Source organism: Urocitellus parryii, chromosome 1 (assembly GCF_045843805.1).
Source record: "Urocitellus parryii isolate mUroPar1 chromosome 1, mUroPar1.hap1, whole genome shotgun sequence".
NCBI lineage: Eukaryota > Metazoa > Chordata > Mammalia > Rodentia > Sciuridae > Urocitellus > Urocitellus parryii.
In genome coordinates this window covers 93372110-93394224 of record NC_135531.1, presented here as the reverse complement: position 1 = coordinate 93394224, position 22115 = coordinate 93372110, and the positions used below count along the sequence as shown (strand labels likewise).

Below are 22115 nucleotides of genomic sequence, written 5' to 3'. Positions count from 1 at the left end.
CTCCTAGAAGATGACTTTCATGTTACAAAAGCAATAATTCTCAAAGGAGGGAGAAGTAATTTAAGACAACTATTTTCCAGTAATAAATTTAAAGGATAATTAGCAAGGAAGTTTTGATATCAGATGTCACACTGCATTCTACTTGGTAGACTATTATAAACTGCAAAAAATCACAAAACCAAAAAATCAGAATATCTGCAGTCAGAGTAAACCAGACAGAGCAGGAGGCCAATCATTTCAACACATCTGAAAATAATTTGTGAGACAAATTTACTGACCAGATGTCATTTTAGCATAAAGCAAGTCAAGGGGACCTATTTTTCTTATAAGTTTTCAAACCATGCCATTATGAAAAGGCCCTAGTGCTACTTTTAGAGAAGGACCAAACAAAAATAGTGTTTAATGTTTTGGGATCTATATATCCAATATTCTACTTTAAAATAAACAAGCTATTTAGTGATTGGCAAGCAATCCTTAATTAGCAGTCATCAGATGTGAACACAGATTTAGCCCAAAATAAACAAAGAACACAGACATTCACTCAGAGAAGGAAACCATTACATTCCACAGACTTTTGCTCTTCTGGTTCTGTATTGTGACTAAGAAATATAAAAGTGGTAACTTTCAATAACAAGCCTGAAAAGTCAGAGAGGAAGAAATTTCCCGGAAGATGGAGCTCTACAATTAACCCTGGCAAGGACAGTTTGGTAATTCAGTACTCAGTAACTAGCTTCAGGCTTAGTTTTGGTTTGGTTTCAAGGCATTTTGATATTTTTAAAATAATATCACCCATTTTGATATTTTTAAAATAATTTGTCATGAATTTCTTGTCAGGAAAAGCACTGAATGGCATCTCTAAAAATAATTCTATCTTGGTGGTGTGGAGGGTAGAGGGAGCTAAACAAACAAGCAAGCAAACAACATTATAGCTTGTTGAGAGCAAGAAAAATACATATACAAACTCAGTTTAATCTTTAAACTACCATAGTCACCGTAAGTCCTCTAAGATAACTAATTATTTAAAAAATAAATAAAAATTTTTGATGATCAATGAGTATAAAAATTTTGGGAGAAAGTTATGATAAGCTGTTAGTTTTACATATTTGTCATATATGGCATTCTAGTTCAAATAAATAAGTAACCTTCTAAAACTATTAGTTTGCTACATTTAAATAACCATAATATTTATCATTACATGACAACTATAACAAAAGTAAAGGCCACCTTGGGCCGAAAAGAACAAGGAAGAACATTTCCTAAAATAATACCAATTTGTATAGCACTCTATATTTGTAGGTTAATATCAAACATAGCATCCCCACCACCAACAACCCAACAAAAGGGGTAAGGAGATAATTTTATTATTATTAGCTGTTGTATAGGTTTGCTTAACATGACTGTAGCCACACTGAGTCATAAGTACCATGATTGCCTCAGAATAACTCTAGCAAGTTTTTCCTGCATAGTTTCCCAACAAACAGACAAAACTTGAGGGCTATGTGGGGCTTTACAACCAGACCCTAGCTCTAGAGATGTGCCTAATTCTCTGTATTAGCTTTAAAGATAAACCAGGAATATTCCGCTAAGATGAAGTCACTTTTGTTCTAATCCATATATATGCTCCTCTTTCTGACCCAAGTTTCAGGGATCCGACTAGTCGTTGCCACCCTGGACCATACTTCCACTGGTAAGGGTCCCCAGTAAATTGTACTTTGTACAGTCCTTCATCTATCTGCCTCTTTCTTTTGTCTCACTGGCACATTAGAGCTGGTCCTCATGCATTAGGCATGGGTTGTTCTACAATGGCTGGGATGAGATGCTCAACTATAAGACCATGTAGACTGGAAGAGAAAGACTGTCACTTTGGCTCTCCATGATGGGCAGAGAACAAGCAATGGAACAGACATAGAAAGCTGAAAAGGACTTATCACAAGAGTCAGGAACCAACTTCCTGTTCACCCAGTTCTTCCCTATACTTTTTTGGTTCTGTTTCAAGACATTTTGATATTTTTAAAATAATATCACCCATCATATCCTTTCTAATATATTTATCCACTGAGTAGTTCTCTGTACATTTTAACAAGGTCAGTTAGTTGGTTACCTATTAATAATCCCATTATCAGTTAAGAAAGCAGCCCTGAGGAGGTTACCTTACTTGATCAAAGTTTAATGAGTACTACATAAAGAAACAAACCACTTATTGCCCAAGTCCATGGTATCACATCTGAAGATCATCACCAGCAGCTCTGAACAATGAATCTGAAGCCTGAGTTCTAGACCTAACTGTTCATTCATAAATATCATTATGGCCAAGTTACTTCACTAGTTTCAGGCTTAGTTTTGGATTGGGATAAGGTAGAACAAACGCATTCTACTGAATCTTTCCCAGTGAATGCAACTAAAAGCCCTGGGCATGAAATAGAGAATACAGACACAAATCCCAAACATTAGGAATAAGGCAAAAAAAAAAAAAAAACCTATACTTATAAAATTTGTCTAAATGAATAAAATGGACCAATTCTTTGAAAGCCACAAACTCTCAAAATTACTCAAGAAGAAATAAATACTTTCAATAGTCTTACATCCATTAAAGAAATGAATTTGTATTTTTAAAACCTTCAAAAGAATTAGTTGATGAACTACTAGATTAAGGATTGTCAAACTTCTACAAAGGACCAGACAGGAATTATTTTAGACTCTGAGAACCATATAGTATCGTTTGTGATTACTTAAAGCAGCCACAGGTGATAAATTTAAAAAAAAAAAATGGACACGGCTATCTCCAATAATATATATATATATATATATATATATATTTTTTTTTTTTTTTTTTTTTAATGAAAACAGGCACAAGTCCAGACCTGACTTAAGAACTATAATCTATCAACCCTTGATGTCACTTCCAAATTCTAACTTCCTGGGCTGAAGATACAGCTCATTGTTAGAGTTCTTGCCTAGCATGTCTAAGGCCTTAGGTTTAATCCCCAGTACCACAAGGGAAAAAAAGAAGAAAGAAGAGGGAGGATAGAGGGGACAGGGGGAGGAGAAGAAGAAGAAAGCCAAAAATTCTAACTTTACAGTTCTGTACTCTTGAATAAATTATGTTTTGCCTCAAAAGGAAGAATCAATATTAATAAGAAAAAAGTTCTTTTTAAAAAAAAAGAGGGCTGGGGTTGTGGCTCAGTGGTACAGCACTTGCCTAGCATGTATGAGGCACTGGGTTTGATTCTCAGCACCGCATATAAATAAATGAATAAAGGTTCATCAACAACTATAAGAAAATATTTTTAAAGTTTTCTTAAAAAAAAAAATAAGAAAGTTTAATGCAAGTTGAGCGTCCCTACTCTGAAAAAAAAAAACTGCAATTTTCAAATTTTAGAGCATTTCAGATTTTGGATTTTTATAGTAGTAATGTTCAAGTTGTAAAGTTATGCAAATATTCCAAAAATCCCAAAACTCCAAAATCAGGGCTGGAGTTGTGGCTCAGCAGTAGAACACTTGCCTCGCATATGGAAGGCCCTGTGTTCAATCCTCAGCACCACATAAAAATAAATGAATAAAATAGAGGTATTGTGTTCAACGACAGCTAAAATATTTACTTTGGAAAAAAAAAAAAACACTCCAAAATCAGAAACGCTTCTAGTCCCAAGCATTTCAGATAAGAGATACTCAATCTGTAATTCTCTGAACATGAATTCAGTATATGGTTATAAATAAAACCTAAAAATAAAGACACAAAAACCTAAAGGTCTAAGTTTATTTTAAAACTTTGTTACATTATCCATACAAAACACTTTTTTGAATGTGGGGAAAGATTTTTTAAAAATTATACTGCCAATCATCACCTAGAGACCATTACTAATATTCTAATGTATTTAGGGGCGATTACCTTTTAATCCAGAAACACTTTTTAAATATAAAATCTTTCCAACTCTTCCTGTCAGCTAAAGAGCATAAAGTGATATCAAGGACAGTCTAACAGTAATCAGAAGATGGCTAAAACCCTATTCATCTGCAGCCTAACACTGGGCAAGCTTCCATGTTTGCACCATCAAAAGACCACTCTATATTGCTCCATTAAGATAGCACCATTTCAACTAATATATAAGCATGCATCTTTCTGTGTATAAAAAATTAAGAACGTGCCTGTTAAATATTGTGATTCATAATGCCAGGGTAGCATAAACAGAAAGTACCTCAAACCTCTTAGAAAAGCAACACAAAATATAACTGGTTTAAAACATCTTCCTCAGAGTAAGAAGGTCTTTCAAACTCCTCATCTTGCACCATAAGAAAACAATACATTTAATTCTTGAAAAATGGGGTTTCTTAATTGAATAAATGCTGCTATAAAGGACACAGATGAACCTGGAGAAAGCTAAGCAAAGTAAGACAGGCACAGATTTCTCTCATGTGGAATCTAATACACGACACACATATGAAAATAAAACGGAGTAAAAAGGTGGGAAGAATTTATGTAAAAACACAAAATTGTAGTTATATAGCATAAATGAATTGGAAGATCTAATCTACAGGATGAGAATAATATTGCATATAAGAGATCTGTTATGAGAGTAGATTTTAGGGCCTGTTTTATATATATATATATATGTGTGTATGTGTGTGTGTGTGTGTGTGTGTGTGTGTGTGTGTGTGTGGTCTCACGGTGAGATAATAAATATATTAAATGGCTTGGCTGTAATAATCATTCACTATATATGAAAGTATCACTGTATATACCTTAAACACACAATAAAAACAGAAGTAAAATAAACACAGGTCTGGCAAAAGAATCAAGTCATACACATGCTCAAACTTTGCATTCAATACAACATCTATTTGTATCTAAAGTTTCCTAAATATGCTAGGCAGCCCACAGAAAAGATTACATTTACAAATTAATAAAATCATCTTTAAGCACAGCTATGGAACTATGGACTACCAATACAGGTGAGAAGGCTGAGGATATAGCTCATAGGTACAGCACATGCTTAACATGTACAAAGCCACGGGTTCAATCCCTACCACCCACCCTAAACAAACAAAAAACACCAAAAATAAGTTGAGCCAAAAGTATTGCAGGAAACAATTCAAACAAAATCATAGTATTGACGTACAACAAAATTCAATCCCTGTAGCTTCACCTGACATAGCCAATTTAAACATCTATGAACTCAAGTATCACCAGGGAATCTAGCAAAGGAGGTTTTTCTTAAAAGGGTTTTTGTTGTTTTGTTTTGTTTATTTGTTTGCTCTGCTCACTTCAAGCAGCTATACCAGACATAGATAAAACTTATTTAATACAGAGTATTTAAGTTCAGGGAAAACTCAGCAGCCATTAAGGAAAAATGTGAAATCCTATTTGTTGACTTGGAAAGTTGCACAAGGGTAAAATTATTAAAAGCTCAGATTTTTTAAGTTATACAGATCTGAGCTCAAATCACATCTGGATAATGGGGTTATTTATGGATGGTAAGCGGTGTAATAGTACTGATAATCCTTACTAACAATGTAGTAAAAATGAAGGAAAGGTTAGAAAAGATCAGGTGTAAGTATACATACACGCACACATCTAAAATTAAGTCTGAAATGCTATACACAAAGATGAGTGGGATTATATAATGAATACAAAACTTTTACAATTGGAAAAAAATATTCTAATTTTGAAGAAAAAAAAAAGATAGACACACAATAATGAAGTAACAAGCTCCTCAGAGAGTCCTTCAAAGACTGGGAAGCTCTGGCTATGCTAAAGTGATTCCAGGAAAGCATTTGCAAAACTGAGAAGGGATTAGCATCTAAATTGAGTGCTTCCCTTCACTAAGATAACAATATATCTTTTCAAAAGATCTTTGGAAGTGAACATTATCTGCACATTATTCATACATTCCATATCAAATTATTACCAAATCAAATTAAAATTTCGTACCAGATATATTCTCATAATCAAATGCCTCCAATATTGTTCAGTCCAATTTTTAAAATGTCAATATTGCATTCTTTTTGAGATCCTACAACCACTAATGTTTTGGGGAAAGAACAAAGAGAAAATGTATCCTTAAGCAACATTATCCTTACCATCCTTATCCTAAATGGTATTAACGTTGTTCTGCCTATACTACAATTTTAAGAATAAAGAAATAAATGGCTACCATGCAAGGATTCCCATACCACTCTGGAATTTCAATGAAGAAGTTGATGCTAAACTCATCTACTCACCTTAGCTGGTTGGTTACTCAATACTTAGAACTAGCCAACAAAAATATAATGTAAGCCAGAAAAATAAGCCATGTATACAATTTTAACTTTTTATTAACCATAATAAAAATATAGGAAGATTAAGTTTTTATTTAATCCAACATATCTCAAATATTATCAATGAGATATTTTACATTCTCTTGGATACTAAGTCTTTGAAATTTAGTGTATAGTTTATACTCACAGCACATCTCAACCTGGACTCATCAGATTTCAAGTGCTCAATAGCTAAATTGGACTAATGGTTAACATACTGAATAGCACAGAGCTAGAGCTATTCAAGTCCACCGAGTGTGCTTGTTCTCACCAATTATAAGTGCTAACTCTCCAGCCAGTCACATTACCAAAACGGGTCGCAAGACTGATGATGTAAAAACCAAATGGAATTCATTTCAAAGATCAAGGGTCCTTTATGTTTCAGACATTGTGTTATGCATTTTCAGATCAGTGGAGGTAGCATTTGTTTTAAGAGGAGTCAGGAATTGAAGGGTATAATAACAGGAACAAACTTGTTCAATAAGTTCTACTATTAGAAAAACATACCCTAAAAAGGAAGAAAGATGCATAACAAGGTCAACATCCCCTTTAGCACAACGACAACTATTAGATAAAGGCATAATGACAACTATTAGATAAAGAATTCAGCTGTACAAAGTGTAAGATCCTTCAGAAGGTTTTTCATAGGCACTGAAATAACTCCAGAGAACATTTCAACACACAACTGGGCAACTACTAATCAGCTACATATTCAAAGAAAAGAAATTTTAACTCCTTAACATGACAGTAGATTGTAAACCCTGGTTTAATAAATATTTTAGGCTTCTATATGGAATAAAACGGTAACAACTATTTTCAAATTTAATTACATTTCATTTTAATTTCAATCTGTTTCACTTTTAAGCCTTTTAAGACTATGACATACATTCAAAACTGCTTTTCTTTCTCTAGAAATCTCAAACCTAGAGCAACTTTAGGCTGATAGACCAGAAGCAAATTAAACTTGACCACAATAACCCAAATTTCATTTCAAGGAAACTAGATAATCATTTATAAAACTACAAGAATTCACCCACTAAAGGGTGGAATTTCTATTATGTTGAGACCTCAGTTAAATGTATTAACTTTACATTAATATCACTTAGGGCCTACACAGTTAATTAGGTATGGAGTCAAAACTACCTAACTACCCTTCAACTCTTCAAACCATAATGCCAACAGAAACATTAATGCTCTGGTCTCCTGATCCTTTGGAGCCTTTGAAAAGAAATCTGATCTTCACTTGAGGAATTAAAATTTTACTCCAACCTGATCTAAGATATCTCATTCACTAATTGCTATTTCAGATTATTTAGTTTAATTTTTTTTCTAAAAATACCATCTGTATAATAGAAGATTATGGAAATTGAGGTAAACTACTCAGATCCTTGCCACCCTCCTAGAATACAAAGCCCATAAGGGCAAAATCTTTAGCTTTTTCTTCCAATATGGTATCCTGAGCACTATGAATATCCAAAATTGTTCATTTTATTCACTTTCCCAAGTCAGCATGAGTTCGTTAAGCATGCTTTTACTGAGTACCTCTTCTAGCATTATACTAACCATGAAAGTATAATTTTAGAGTTCAGTCTTCCAATAGCTTAAAACCTTTTTGCAGAAATAATATGGGAAAAGGAAATATAATTAAGAGAAAGTTCAAGGAAGTACATAATTAGATACAAAACTTCAAGCACCAAAGAAATAATGTAGGATGGTTCAATTTGAAACGACAAGAGAGGGGAGGAAATGTGGGAATTTGAGGAAGAGCAGATTAGAATTAAACAGGAAGAAAAGGAATCTCAAGAATACAATGAACAATGTCCTACTGAGGACATGAGCTTGGCCTAGCCTAAGTAGGCCAAATGAGGGAGGGAAACAGAGAAAGTGAGGAAATCTTCAAGTAAGGCAATGGTAATGGATAGAAATAAACAAATAGAATAAATAGAGCAGCTTCTCTACCTCAGTTACAAAATGGAGTCATCTGAAAGCTTTTGAAATGCTATTATCTGGACCCTGATCCAGAGATTCTGAATTCGTTGGTCTGGGGTATAACCCAGACATCGGGATTTTTTGTTGTTGTTGGCATTGGGGATTGAACCCAGGGCCTTAGGCATGCAAGGCAAGCACTCTACCAACTGAGCTTTATCCCCAGCCCCCAGACATCAGGATTTTTAAGGTTCCCCTGGAATTCTAATGTGCATCACTGCCTCATAAGAAAAACTAGTGGAACTTGGTAACTGATACAACAGAAGGAAAAACAAAAACTCAGAGATTATGACAAGGATACGACTATAAAAACGATATTAACGAGAGAATCCAAAGAATGAAACAGTGCAAATAGGCCAGCCTTTCTAGACTTTATCACTTGGTCTACATAGATCCCCATAATGAACAAGTCAGCATGAGCTCATTAAGCATGCTTTTACTGAGTACCTCTCAGTAAAAGCATGCTTAATGCAGGTCATTTAAATTCTCCACATATGGTAATTATTTGTCTAATATTTTCAACAGAATTGATAAAAGTTAAATTAAACCATTATTTTAAAATTTAAGGTAGAATTCAAACATAAGTATATAAATCTGCCAGGCAAACACTCGGAAGGCTGAGGGAGAAGGATGGCAAGTTCAAAGTTCAAAGGCAAGTTCAAAGCCAGTCTCAGCAACTTAGCAAGACCCTGTCTCTAATTAAATAAAATTTATAGTGGGGCAAGGGGACTGGAGACCTGGCTCAGTGGTTAAGCACCAATGGGTTCAATACCCAATATCCAAAAAAAAAAAAAAAAAGGTGTGTGTGTGTGTGTGTGTGTGTGTGTGTGTGTGTGTATCTCCTAGGAAGCCTCTTGGATTTCCCAGCTAGAAATAATCCCCTACTCCTTGCAATTCCCATGGCACTTTAGTTGTGATGACACTCCCATTAAACGCCCTACAGAGACTCTGCCTATTCCAGACAGGAGGGGTCACAGCCTCATTTCTCCTCTTACACTGCTTTGCATGTGTTTCACATTGAGTACGTGAACTGAGTGACAGGCAGAGATGGCCAGTTATGTTCTGATTGTCACTAGAGAGTGTTTCTAAATGCTTCACAAATAAGCAAAAAAATCTATCCTCAGTTGCTTCTGTTTCTTCAGACCCTTTTACCACTCTACGCTCTCTTCTGAGTGAATACCATTGCCTTCCCCTTTTATCCTCACTCCATTGCTTCTTGGAAGACTGAAGTTTCTTCATTTTACATAAATAAATAAAAAGGAAACTAAAGATTCTTACTATTAGGAGAAACATAACTGGAAACCAACTCCTAAAATACATTTCTGAATCTCAAGAAGATTTCTTTCAAGACACCCTCCACAGTACTTATATTTCAATAAGACACAACCATCAAGCATGGTTCAATTTTTTTTTTTTTTTTTTTTTTGCTTAAGAGTATTATATTAGGGGCTGGGATTATAGCTCAGCAGTAGAGCGCTTGCCTCATACTTGTGAGATACTGGGTTCGATCTCAGCACCATATAAAAAAATAATTAAAACAAAGATATTGTGTCCATCTTTATTTTTTAAAAAAGAGTGCTATATTAGAGGCTCCATGTTTTCAGTATAAATTAGTATTCCACACCTTTTCCTACATTTATGGTATGAAGACCAAATATTACAGGGATTTGTATAACATTCTAGGGAAAAGCCAGAAAGTTACTCATGAATGGAGTAAATGGCCAGAGAGCCTGAGCAACCCCAGTACTAGTCTTATAGATGGGTTAGGAAGCTCTGCAGATTTATCACATTCTCTTCCTCACCAAAGGCTGTTTTTTAAAGCAGTTTCCTAATCATAATGTATTGGGCACTTCTGCACCACTTCCAGCATTACACAGAACAACAGATCCACATATATACTATGAGTCCTTGCTCTCCCATTTATGACTCCAACAACTGTAAGCCATTCTTCAACCCATCATTTTTTCATATTTTCTAATCTTCAAGCATTAATATGGATTTTTAAATGTGCCCTACATTTCAGATGACTTATCACTTTTTCCCTTTTATCTACTAAATCTCTAATATGATCGAAACATAGCAATGATTTAAAACGATTCAATACGATTCACTAATTTCGAAATACTGTAGAAACACAATAAACACAGGAAGGCATTCATCTTCACCCTAGGAATTCCATTATGACTCAACATTACCCATTCAAACAAGAAGTATATCAAATGAACAAATGAAAAAAGGATCAAGGTCTTTCTCCAAAGAGTTATAAATAGGCAAAACAGAACCTGTAGTGATGACAGCTAACTTGTATTTTCCATTTTCTCTTTAAAATAACTTTTTATAACCAGATGTGGCACACACCTGTAATCCCAGCAACTCAGAAGGCTGAGACAGGAGGATCACAAGCTTGACGCCAGCTTCAGCAATTCGGCAAGACCCTCAGCAATTTAGTGAGACCCTTTCTCAAAATGAAAAATAAAAAGAGCTGGGGATGTGGCTCAATAGTAAAGTACCCCTGGGGTAAATTCCCAGTACCAAAAAATGTTTTTGAATAATTTTATATAATTTTTATTTAACTTATTCCTTCCTTATATCAGCAAATTATTGGGTACTTGATCTAAACTACAGTGCCTTAAGTTAACATTAAATAACTGAACTAGAAGACAAAAATAACTAGGAAGGAAAAAGAAAGACAGGATAACAGAGAAAAACCAACAAGTTCAATATATTCTATGGCAAAAAAAAAAAAATCAAGTGTCAAATTTCACAGCACTGTTTTTAATTACAAACCTTAAAAATTCAAAAACATTACCCAGTCTGCCTCATATGGCTCTATTTTAAAAATTATACATGCTTACAGAGTTCTATATGGTTCATGAAAAAAGTTTCATAAACCACAAACATTTAAGAAATGGATTTTTACCATTTGCTCTTGCCTAAACTTATCTGACCATCGAGTTACAATAAGGAAATTTTAGTGGTATAGAAGGTCATTATCCTTAGAAAATGCATGCTGAAATGGGTGGAGGTGGAAAATCAATGTATGCAAGTTACTTCCAAATGTTTCAGAGAACAAGGGTGTATTTTTTTTTATACACACACAAGCAAATGTACCTACACATTAATTGATGAATCTAGATAAAGGATATATAGGTACTCACTATATGATTTCTTTAAGTATAAATTTTTCCATATAAAACTATGGGGAGGAAAGGGTGACTTAGAAAATTATTTAGCCACTCCTTAAAAAATCTGACCCACCCCAAAAAAAGAAATATTTGAAATTAATAGTTAATACATCTCATATTCACAATGTGATAGAAAAATTCCTCAGACACAACTATCTTACGTTAAAGAAAGGTTCTGACACTCACATTGCCCATGTACTCTGAGAGCAGGTCCTGCAGGGCCTGGCGGACAGCATTGCATTCTGCCACAATCCGCTCACGACGGTCATCACGTGTGCAGGAGGAGTCAGCCATCAGGGCAGCTCCACTAATGATGCTTTCCAGGCGCTCCTCCAAGGAAGGCCTAAAGCGCTCTTCACTGAAGCTCAAGGGGTCCACTATGATTTGTTTCTGTCAAGAAAGTATTATTGAATATGAATGCTCATCTCTGTTCCCTTTATCATTCAAGGCAAGGGGAAGTGTTTAGGAATATCAAGATTTAATTCTAATACCTAATAGAAAGTTATTCTTCTTGGTAGCTAAAGAGCCATCCTATAAGTTGGTCTATGATAAATCACTTTTCAAAAAAGGCACTATCCAGCCAAGCAGTAAGGTATACCACAAATGCAAATACAACTGTATTATGTTCACACTACTTTTTCGAAAACAGCTAAAGGTCAGTCTGTATTAGTAATTCATATTATCAAATAAGAATTATAAAAATAATTTATCATTCTTACATTCAAAGTATAAAATGGCTACATGAGTAGCAAAATTGTTCTACACAAAAATATTTAAAAATAAAAACAAAATTGACTTCTGTCACAAAATTTCAGAAAGAAATGCATTTATTAAAATTAATTTCCATCTACTTCTCTCCTTATACATCTAATCAAGATTTATAAACAACTGGTCTCAAATGTATCCTATTGTGTCTAAATTAGAAACTTTCCTCCTCAAAGACCACAAGTATGCACTAAGATAGCAAGAGGTATAACTGCCCCACTAAAAACCAATTCTTGTCATCTCCCCTTCCCTCCTGACTCCACAGAGTTTTGCCAGTGAGTGTGGTCTAAATACAAGTAAGCTACAGGTGCAAGTTCGACCATCTATGTCCCCACTTGATACAATTTACACTCACAATGGTAACCTTCTGTGCAAATTACTTTGGCTTTAATTTTTCTTCATAAGGATTATGTCCTTATTAATTTCAACTTAAATACCAATTTTTTTTCTACTATAGGGATTATGTCCATATTAATTTCAATTTAAATGCCAATTTTTTTCCTACAAAAAGCTTGATCTTTTCAAATGAGTAAATATTTTTTCATTTCCTTCCAAAGAAACCTCAGTTTTAAAATTGAACATGTAATACTTTAAATTTATTATTAATCCACCATTTTACTTAACAATTTTCTTACCAAATTTGTATTACAGGATTTCTCTGATTAAAAACTGAATACAAAATACTTTCTGGCCAATAGAAATGAAGAATGGATGAACATAGAATTGTAATACAATCATGGAGCCACAATGGGCCTGAGATCATTTAGGACAACCCCTCATTTACAAATGAAGAAACAGTGATTCTAAGAAATTAAGTGATATTACTTAATAACTTAGGGTAAAATGTGACCCCTACTAACTTGAAAGAGATAAATACCTAATACTGTCAAATTGGAAGAGGAGAAAACAACAGTTCCAGTAAGTTATAGGTGCAGCCTGAGAGTTCCTTATAAATGGGTATTTTATGTCATGTTTAAGGGTCCAGGGTAAAATTTCAATTCTAATATCATGGTCTTTAGGCTTAACACTGCCTTCATGCTTCATGAAAAGCCCATCCTAAATCAGTCACACACACCAGCAAGGATCAGTTACCCAAGCCTAAAGGATCAGACAAAGAAAACATTAAGGCAAAGAAAAAAAATGTTAAAAACAAAATACACACTCCTTGTATTGATTCTATATCCTGAATATTTCTATTCTGAAAGGACACTGGTTTCCTTTACCTTAATTTAAAATTTAAAAAAAGAAAAATTACCCCAACAATTGGGTTTAAAACAAAACAAAATACCCTTTAAAAAAAGAAATCTTAAACTGCTGCCATCTACTGGAAGCCATGAAGCAGTGTGGGTAGGAATTAAAAACAAAACCCACCAAAGAAGTTAACATTAGAGTCATATACACGGGGCTGTATATATACACAATATGTGGTATTATGTTAATTTCAAAATCTGCTTCCACTTGATTAAATTTTATGTTCATGATTCAAATTAAAGTCACTGAGAAGTACATCTAGGCAGACAAATAAGATTAAGATGGCAGCAGTCACTATGATATATCTGAATACACCACTAGACCATGATCTCTTAGGGGACAAAACCTCTGCATACATTGCTGCTCTATTTCCAATATTTTCATGAATCTTCCAGAAGGTCAAAATCTTGGATAAAATGAACTAGATTCATATCCTCAATAAAGAATGATCTTGGGACTAGGGCTCATTGATAGAGTGCTTGCCTAGCATGTGTGAGGCACTGGGTTCAATTCTCAGCACCACATAAATAAATGAATAAAATAAAGGTCCATTAACATCTGAAAAGAAAATTTAAAAATAAAAAACAATGATATCATAGCCAGGTGCAGTGGCACACATCCTTAATCCTAGTGACTAGGGAGGCTGAGGCAGGAGGATCACAAGTTTGAGGATTTCTTCAATAAGTAAGGGAGGCTCTCAGCAACTTAGTGAGACCTTATCTCAAAATAAAAAGGGCTGGAGGTCTGGGGTTGTAGCTCATTGGCAGAGCACTAGCCTAGCATGTGTGAGGCACTGGGTTGGATTCTCAGCACCGCATATAAATAAAATAAAGGTCCATCAACAACTAAAAAAAAATTTTAAGTGGGGGGTAGGGAAGCTGGAGATGTAGCCCTTGGGTTTAATTCTCAGAAGCAAAAAAAAGGAAGAGAAAAAAAATAAGAATGCCCTCATAGGAAATACTTGTTGCAAAAATGAATCCCGAAATTCAATCCAAGCTAAGAAAAAAGATAAATGCTTTAAACCAAGTCATGATTAAGTAGACTGATGATTCTTCTACTTGTATCACAAATCTAAGTGTCATCTTTTGCAGATTGGTGAGAGTCTTAAGTTTCCTCTCAAGTGTAACTTACATCAAAGTTATTGAGAGCATATGCCAATTCTCCTCCTCCTCCACCCTGATGCTGGGAGGCATCATCTGATGCGGTAGATTGGGCTGCATTGGAGATGCCTGTGACTGCCTGTTGAAGCTGTTTGTATATCAAATCCCGGTTGGCCTTATAGGCTGCGACATCCGGATGTTGTAGGCATGCCTGGGATGCAGTATAGAGGATCGGAACATTTTTCTGCAGGATTCCTCTAGCTGCGGCCATCTGATCACGATGGCCCACATCTTTCAGTTCCTACAAGAGTAAAATAAGAAATTGGAGCATTCTTTATGTGGGTTAGAGTCACATGAAAATTTGCTGGTACAGGTAGTAAAGTTAAGAGTTCTACCTATCAGACACATTACTTTCATTAACAATCTGATTTGAATTATTTTCATTAACAATCTGACTTGAAAGTTAAGCACAAAGGAAACAGTATGAGTTAATATGTTGTGTTTGAGCTTTAGAATCACAGAAATCTGGATTTAACTATCCTAGTCTACTTTTTCCTGGCTATTGTGACCTTATTTTACACTTTGTGCTCAGTTTCTCCCTCTGTAAAATATGAGCAGTAACAGAAGCTCTTTTGTTGTTTGGGGGAATAAATGGGATAATGCATGTAAAGCACCTAGCATAGCACAGTAAAGACATAAAACTACTTAGTATCTTGATTATAACTATACATAGATATGTGTACCTATTCCAGCAAACCAAAATATAAAAATCATATTGACACACATTTAAGCAAAGTAAGATAATAAGGATTTGTTAAGTTACACAAGTCAATTAGAAGAGTTTGGGGAAATCTGGAGCAGAATAACATAGTTATATATGAACTATACAAAACCACCTAGGTGAGGATGTACCCAGTTACTCTCACAAGTACAGAACTCCTCTCCCCACCTTTGATAACCCAAAGACTAAGACACAGAACCCTAAAACACAGAACCAAACTTTCCTTGCCCAATAAAATTCAGCAGTACACAGGTCATTAAATCATAAAGTTGAGGTTCATATGCTCCATTATTTTAATCCATGATTATAATATTCTGAATAGATATAGTCTTAAATGAAAAAATCCTTTTCTATTTCTTGTACCCCATTACTGATCCAACAAAAGGATCTGAGGTTTCTGGCATCCTTACCACTAATGGTATCTACTGGGTAGGCTGAGAACATATGCAAAGCAACAGTTAAGTGATATCAACAATAAGCAAGACCAGAAGGGGGCATTTCTGATATCCCATTGTTACTGAAATTACTCAAAGAGGGGGGAAAAAAAAAGGTTCTTGGGCCGGCTGTGGTGGTACACACCTATAATTCCAGCAACTTGGAAGGATGAGGTAGGAGGACTGCAAGTTCAAAGCCAACCTCAGCAACTCAGAGAGGCCCTAAGTAACTCAGAGAGACCCTGTCGCTAAATAAAATATTTAAAAGGGCTGGGGATATGGCTCAGTGGTTAAGCTTCTGTGGTTTCAATCCCTGATATTTAAAAAAAAAAAAAGCCTTGGTAAATGTGGATCACCACCTATAGAGAAAGAACACAGGTGATAACTTTACCTGATCACTCTATTTTACATGCAGGCATAGAATTTCAATATTACAGTCACCAACTGAATGCTAGAGTACAAATTCAAATGTTTATGAGTTTCATATACATAAACAAGAGAAAATTTACCTAACTTCAAAAGGCTATATCAATTACTCAATTTAAAGTCTGACTTAGTTATTTAATAGCTCATCTTTCTATATGAATTCCTAATTACACATTAAGAGGCATCAAACTAGATTCCTTTTTTCTGAAACTTCATCTCAGTACATATTTTAGGGTTTACATCTTTATTCAAATCTTGAATAGTACTACAGTTTACTTTTCCTCCTGGAAGTCTTTTTTCCTTTGGAACCAAAATTTGCAAGTAATAGATCGCAGCATTTTAAATGCCCTATATCACAATACATTAGGCTAAATATCCAGAAACTGGACCCTATGGATTTATAAAATGAGTGTCATTTCAAGATTCAAGTTAATACAGAGGCTGATGATCAATCAGCACAGCCTCTTATAAAGGTCACCTAAGATATTTGTGGTCACCTAAAGTTAATAAGTCCAAAATTAGTATCCAACACTTGACCTCCCCAAGTCACTTCCTGGTGTGGCATAATAAACTTCTATTTTTCCAAAGACTACATTAAGCTACATATTGAAAAATAGGTCCCTATGGATTTAGAGACTGGTGATCACTTAAAGTTACAATGAGAGGTCACAGCTAACCATTATGCTTAAATAGTTGGTGCACATGTTCTCTGTGGTATTTTCTAAATGTCTTGCCCTCGCTATAAAACATTATCTCTGATAGATGCCTATCTGCCAAGTATTGGGGATATATTTTAATCTGTGATGAAAATGACAACTAAATATCATCGTTTGGGCTGGGGATGTGGCTCAAGCGGTGGCGCACTCGCCTGGCATGCGTGCGGCCTGGGTTCGATCCTCAGCACCACATACAAACAAAGATGTTGTGTCCACCGAGAACTAAAAAAAATAAATATTAAAATATTCTCTCTCTCTCTCTCTCTCTCTCTCTCTCTCTCTCTCTCTCTCTCATCTCTCTCTTTAAAAAAAAATAAAATAAATATCATCGTTTATCCTTACTACAAAGGGGCTGTATTTTCCTCTTCAGAAGTACTTTTGCCTTAGCACAAAGAAACTAGCTTTTTGGTAAGACAGGAAACAGGACACTACAGTGAGCATCATCATTAATTGTAATAAGAACAAATCATGGTGCACACCTATAATCCAGCAACTAGAAGGCTGAGAGAAGAGGACCACAAGTTCAAGATCAACCTCTTTAACGTAGCAAGATTCTGTCTCAAAATGAACTTAAAAAGGGCTAGTGATACGTCTGTGTGGTAAAATACCCTTCAGTTCAGTCCCCAGTACCAGGAGAAACAAAACAAATCAAACAAAAGTAAACTTTTCAAGATATATAGTGCTGATAAGAAATTCAAATTACTGAGAAAAATGAGCTATTAAGCAATGTAATAAATAGTTTACTTATAAAATTAGATTCCTTCCAGGTGCGATGGGACAGGCCTGTAATCCCAGCAGCTCGGGAGGCTGAAGCAGGAGGATCTAGAGTTTAAAGTCAGCCTCAGCAAAAAAAAATGAAGCGCTAATCAACTCAGTGAGACCCTGTCTCTAAATAAAATACAAAATAGGGCTAGGGATGTGGCTCCATGGTTGAATGCCCCTGAGTTCAATCCCTGGTACCCAAAAAATAATAAAAATAAATAAACAAACAAAATTAGAATCCTGTGGTCTAGTTTAGCTTTCATGATTCCTCAACTTCACCAATCCAGTTATGATTCAAGCCGACTCAGGAACAGCCATACAGAAAACATACAGGAAAGAACTCAAATTAACAATCCAGTCCATTCAATGACCAAGAAGTAGAAGCTCTCGTCTCAGAGTATAATACTATTTCTACCCAAGTGAAAGTTTCTTCTTATTTCCCTATTTAACAAGATAAAATCATAGCCACAGATCATATCTCGTCTCGTATTCAAAAGATCATATTTACAGGTACAAAATAATATATCTGTTCAAATTTTTGGAAAAATAACCATGCAAAGCAGAGTTTATAGAAAGAAGAGGCATTAGGTTCTTCCAAATATCACAATAAGTTGTCCGTAGATGGGTGAATGAAATATGAACATTAAAATACTAAGTCCCTAGCATGCTGGAGACCCAGAGTTGACAGCATGAGTCAGCATTGGTCCTCCTTACAGAAACCAAGGTTAATGTTAGCTCAATTTGAACTTTGCCATCACCTTTACACTTTGCTATGGTTTGAATGTATTCCTCCAAAAGTTTACATGTTGAAAACAATCTCCAAAATCATATGTTAATGCTATTTGCAGGTGAAGCTTTTGAGAAGTAATCAGGATTGAATGAGGTCATGAGGGTTTTAATAGGAGAGAAAAAGAGATCCAAGCTTTCTCTTGATAACAGATACCTTCTTCCATGTTAGAATGCATCAAGAAAGCCCTCAGTAGATGCTGAGCAAATCAACTGGGACCATGCTCTTGGATTTCCCTGCCCCCAGAACTACCAGCTAAATAAACATCTATTCATTATAAATCACACAGTATGTGGTATTCAGACACAACAGAAAATGTATTAAGATACCCTTACGGTCAAAGTAGAGCCTAGAGGCTAATAGAAATGCAACACTTCTAGTTAGCAAACAATATTTTAGCCCAAGAAAGTAACAAATTAGAGCCACACTTAGAATCCCATTCCAGGACAGATCTGCAGTATAGCAAGTAGTCTGTTTATACATTTGTTAAATAAATAATTATTAAGAAATACTAGGGCCTGGGTTGTGGTTCAGCAGTGCAGTGCTCACCTAGCATGTGTGAGGCACTGGATTTAATCCTCAGCACCACATATAAACAAATTGTGTATGCCTACAATTAAAAAAGAAAGAAAGAAAGAAGAAATACTAAGTCTAGGCAATGTTCTAGGCACTAGGGATTCTAGGAGCAATAAAACAGACAAAATCCCTGTTCTTAAGTGAGACAGTTTAGGATCAAATCCTAGATCCACTGCTTACTAAGTGAAAAACCTTTCCAGATTACATAACCTCTCTGTGTTACATTTCCTTCATCTATAAAAATTAACATGTGAATAATTATAGTATCTGCCTATTTACTACTTTCTTAAGATTAGATTCAGTTTGTGTTTATAAAGGATTTGTAACAGGGCTGAGGATATAGCTCAGTGGTAGAGCACTTGCCTAGAATGCATGAGGCCTTAGCTTCAATCCCAAGCACTGCAAGGGGTACGGGGCGGCGTGGTGGGGGATACCTTATAACAGTGCTTGGCACATAGTAAACACTTGCTTAGAGTTACTAATGAATAACTCTAACAAAATGTTTTATTCTAATATTATTGTCAACAATGTCATCATGACTACCATGCCATATCCAAAAACAAAAAAGGTAAATTCCAGAAAGCATGTGGACCTTATGAGGTTTTCTTTAATAGGTAGCTGTTGTTAAATGATACTAGGGCAGTTAAGAGAGCCACACAGTCTTGAGGAAATACTCCCTTTTCCTGGACAAAGGGTGCCTACAAAGATGAAAGGCTCAATTAGGAAGCAAATTATCACATAACATTTCTGGGGAGACCAATGGCTAAGCATACAGCATACAGCAGAAAAAGAATTCTATTAGAAAACACAGTGTGGGAAAACATGACAAGTTATTGAAGGAAACTAGCGGATAGTACCCAAATGCAGCTAAATATGGAAATACCCAGTGTGAAGTTTCCAACAAGCTGGACCCTTAAGATAAAATGAACAGAATTTTAATTCACAAGAAAAGAACTAGGAATACACAAGAAGTATAGGAAAACCACAAGGCTATTAGGTCACTTATGTCTGAAGGGACATGAGGCAGCAGCAGTTACCAGAATCCAGGGTGCAGGAACCCAGGAACTTTGGATCTACCCAGGGCCACCAGCAGGTAGGGGGTCTATGAAAAACACCCCAACGTCGCTCTCCTATCTCCTTTAACCTCCTGCTTATGCTCCCACTGGCCAAACCTAACCAGGAATAACAGGGCAAAAGGAGCCCATTGATGCATCCAGACATGGTAGATTCCACGGCAGAAAATAGGGTGAACAATGATGAAAACCAGGATATTGAGGGACAAATAGGCCTGTTGGGCATGTTGCCAGAGGATTAATATCTAAAATATATATAAAGAACTAAAAAAAAAATTAACACAAAAAACTCAAATAACCCAATTAATAAATGGGTAAACAAACACTTTTCAAAAGAAGAAATACAAATGGCCAAAAAAAAAAACAAAAATCATAGAAAAAATGTTCATCATTAGTAATTGTGGAAACATAAATCAAAACTACACTGAGACTTCATCTCTCACCTGACAGAACAGCAGTCATCAAGAATACAAACAATAATAAATGATGAAGAAAAAGAAACACTTTTACACTGGTGGTGGGATTGTAAATTAGTACAACCACTATGGAAATCAGCGTAAAGGTTCCTCAAAAGACTAGGCATGGAACTACTTTATGACCTACCTATACCACTCCTCAATACTTATTCTAAGAATTAAGGTCATCATACTTTAGTGATACATCATAGCATCACAATTCATAATAGCCAAACTAGAGAACTAGTTTAGGTGTTAATCAACAGATAAATGGACAAAGAAAACATGACATATATACCCAATGGAGTTTTATTCAGCCATAAAGAAAAATGAAGTACAATTTGCACAAAAACAGATGGAACTAGAGACCATTATGTTACATGAAATAAGCCAAACTCATAAGGTCAAGGGTTATATGTTTTCTCTCATGTGTGGAAACTAGAGGGGGAAAAGATTAAAAAAAGGTGGTGGTAGGAATCTTAGGAAAATCAAAGAGAGATGAGTAGAGGAGAAAAACTGGGGTTGGGAGACAAGGAAGGAGGGGGTAAGTGCTGGGGGGACAATCAAGGCCAAAATATACTGTTATATTGTGTGCAAGTATGAATGTGTAACAACAAATTCCACCATTATGTACAAATTATAATACACATAATATACAAAGGAAAAAAGAGCATAGGTATGTATGTATGTGCACATTTCAGATTCAGGGTAAGTTTACGAGGGCTTCTAGGTTGTTTACACAAAGAGAGACATATAAAAGAAACCTTTTATTCTCATCGGACACATTAATATATACAAATATCACACTTAGAACATCTACACCCATCTAGCAACAGGTACACTAAAGATAACATGTTGAAAAAATGTCAAGATTTTCTCAGCAAAAAACAATCTGTGAGGTGAACAGAGAGCCTACCTACATCCTGGGAGCAAATCTTTCCCCCTCACACATCAGATAGAGCACTAATATCTAGGGTATATAAAGAACTTAAAAAGCTAAGCACCGAAAAAACAAATAACTCAATCAATAAAGAGACCAAGGAGCTGAACAGACACTTCTTAGAAGAGGACATACAATCAATCAGCAAATATATGAAAAAATGCTCATCATCTCTAGCATTCAGAGAAATGCAAATCAAAACTATTCTAAGATATCATCTCACTCCAGTCAGAATGGCAGCTATTATGAAGACAAACAACAATAAGTGTTGGCGAGGATGTGGGGAAAAAGGTACACTCACTCATACATTGTTGGTGGGACTGCAAATTGGTGCAGCCAATATGGAAAGCAGTATGGAGATTCCTTGGAAATCTGGGAATGGAACCACCATTTGACCCAGCTATTCCTCTCCTCGGACTACACCCAAAGGACTTAAAAACAGCATACTACAGGGACACAGCCACATCAATGTTTACAGCAGCACAACTTACAACAGTTAAACTGTGGAAACAACCTAGATGCCCTTCAGTGGATGAATGGTTAAAAACAAATGTGGCATATATACACAATGGAATTTTACTCAG

The 22115-nt window shown here is 35.3% G+C and overlaps 1 protein-coding gene across 4 annotated transcripts in view; it reads right to left on the bottom strand.

The window, feature by feature from the left end:
• The window catches only part of Ctnna1 (catenin alpha 1), a 184932-nt gene that overhangs the window by 102269 nt on the left and 60548 nt on the right, over positions 1 to 22115 (bottom strand). For all 4 annotated transcript variants that reach the window (XM_077800731.1, XM_077800740.1, XM_077800734.1 and 1 more), the window contains exons 6-7: positions 14613 to 14882; positions 11652 to 11855 (exon numbers count right to left, since the gene is read on the bottom strand). In XM_077800731.1, coding sequence (XP_077656857.1) covers positions 11652 to 11855; positions 14613 to 14882 — 474 coding nt within the window. The remainder of the gene's footprint in view (positions 1 to 11651; positions 11856 to 14612; positions 14883 to 22115) is intronic.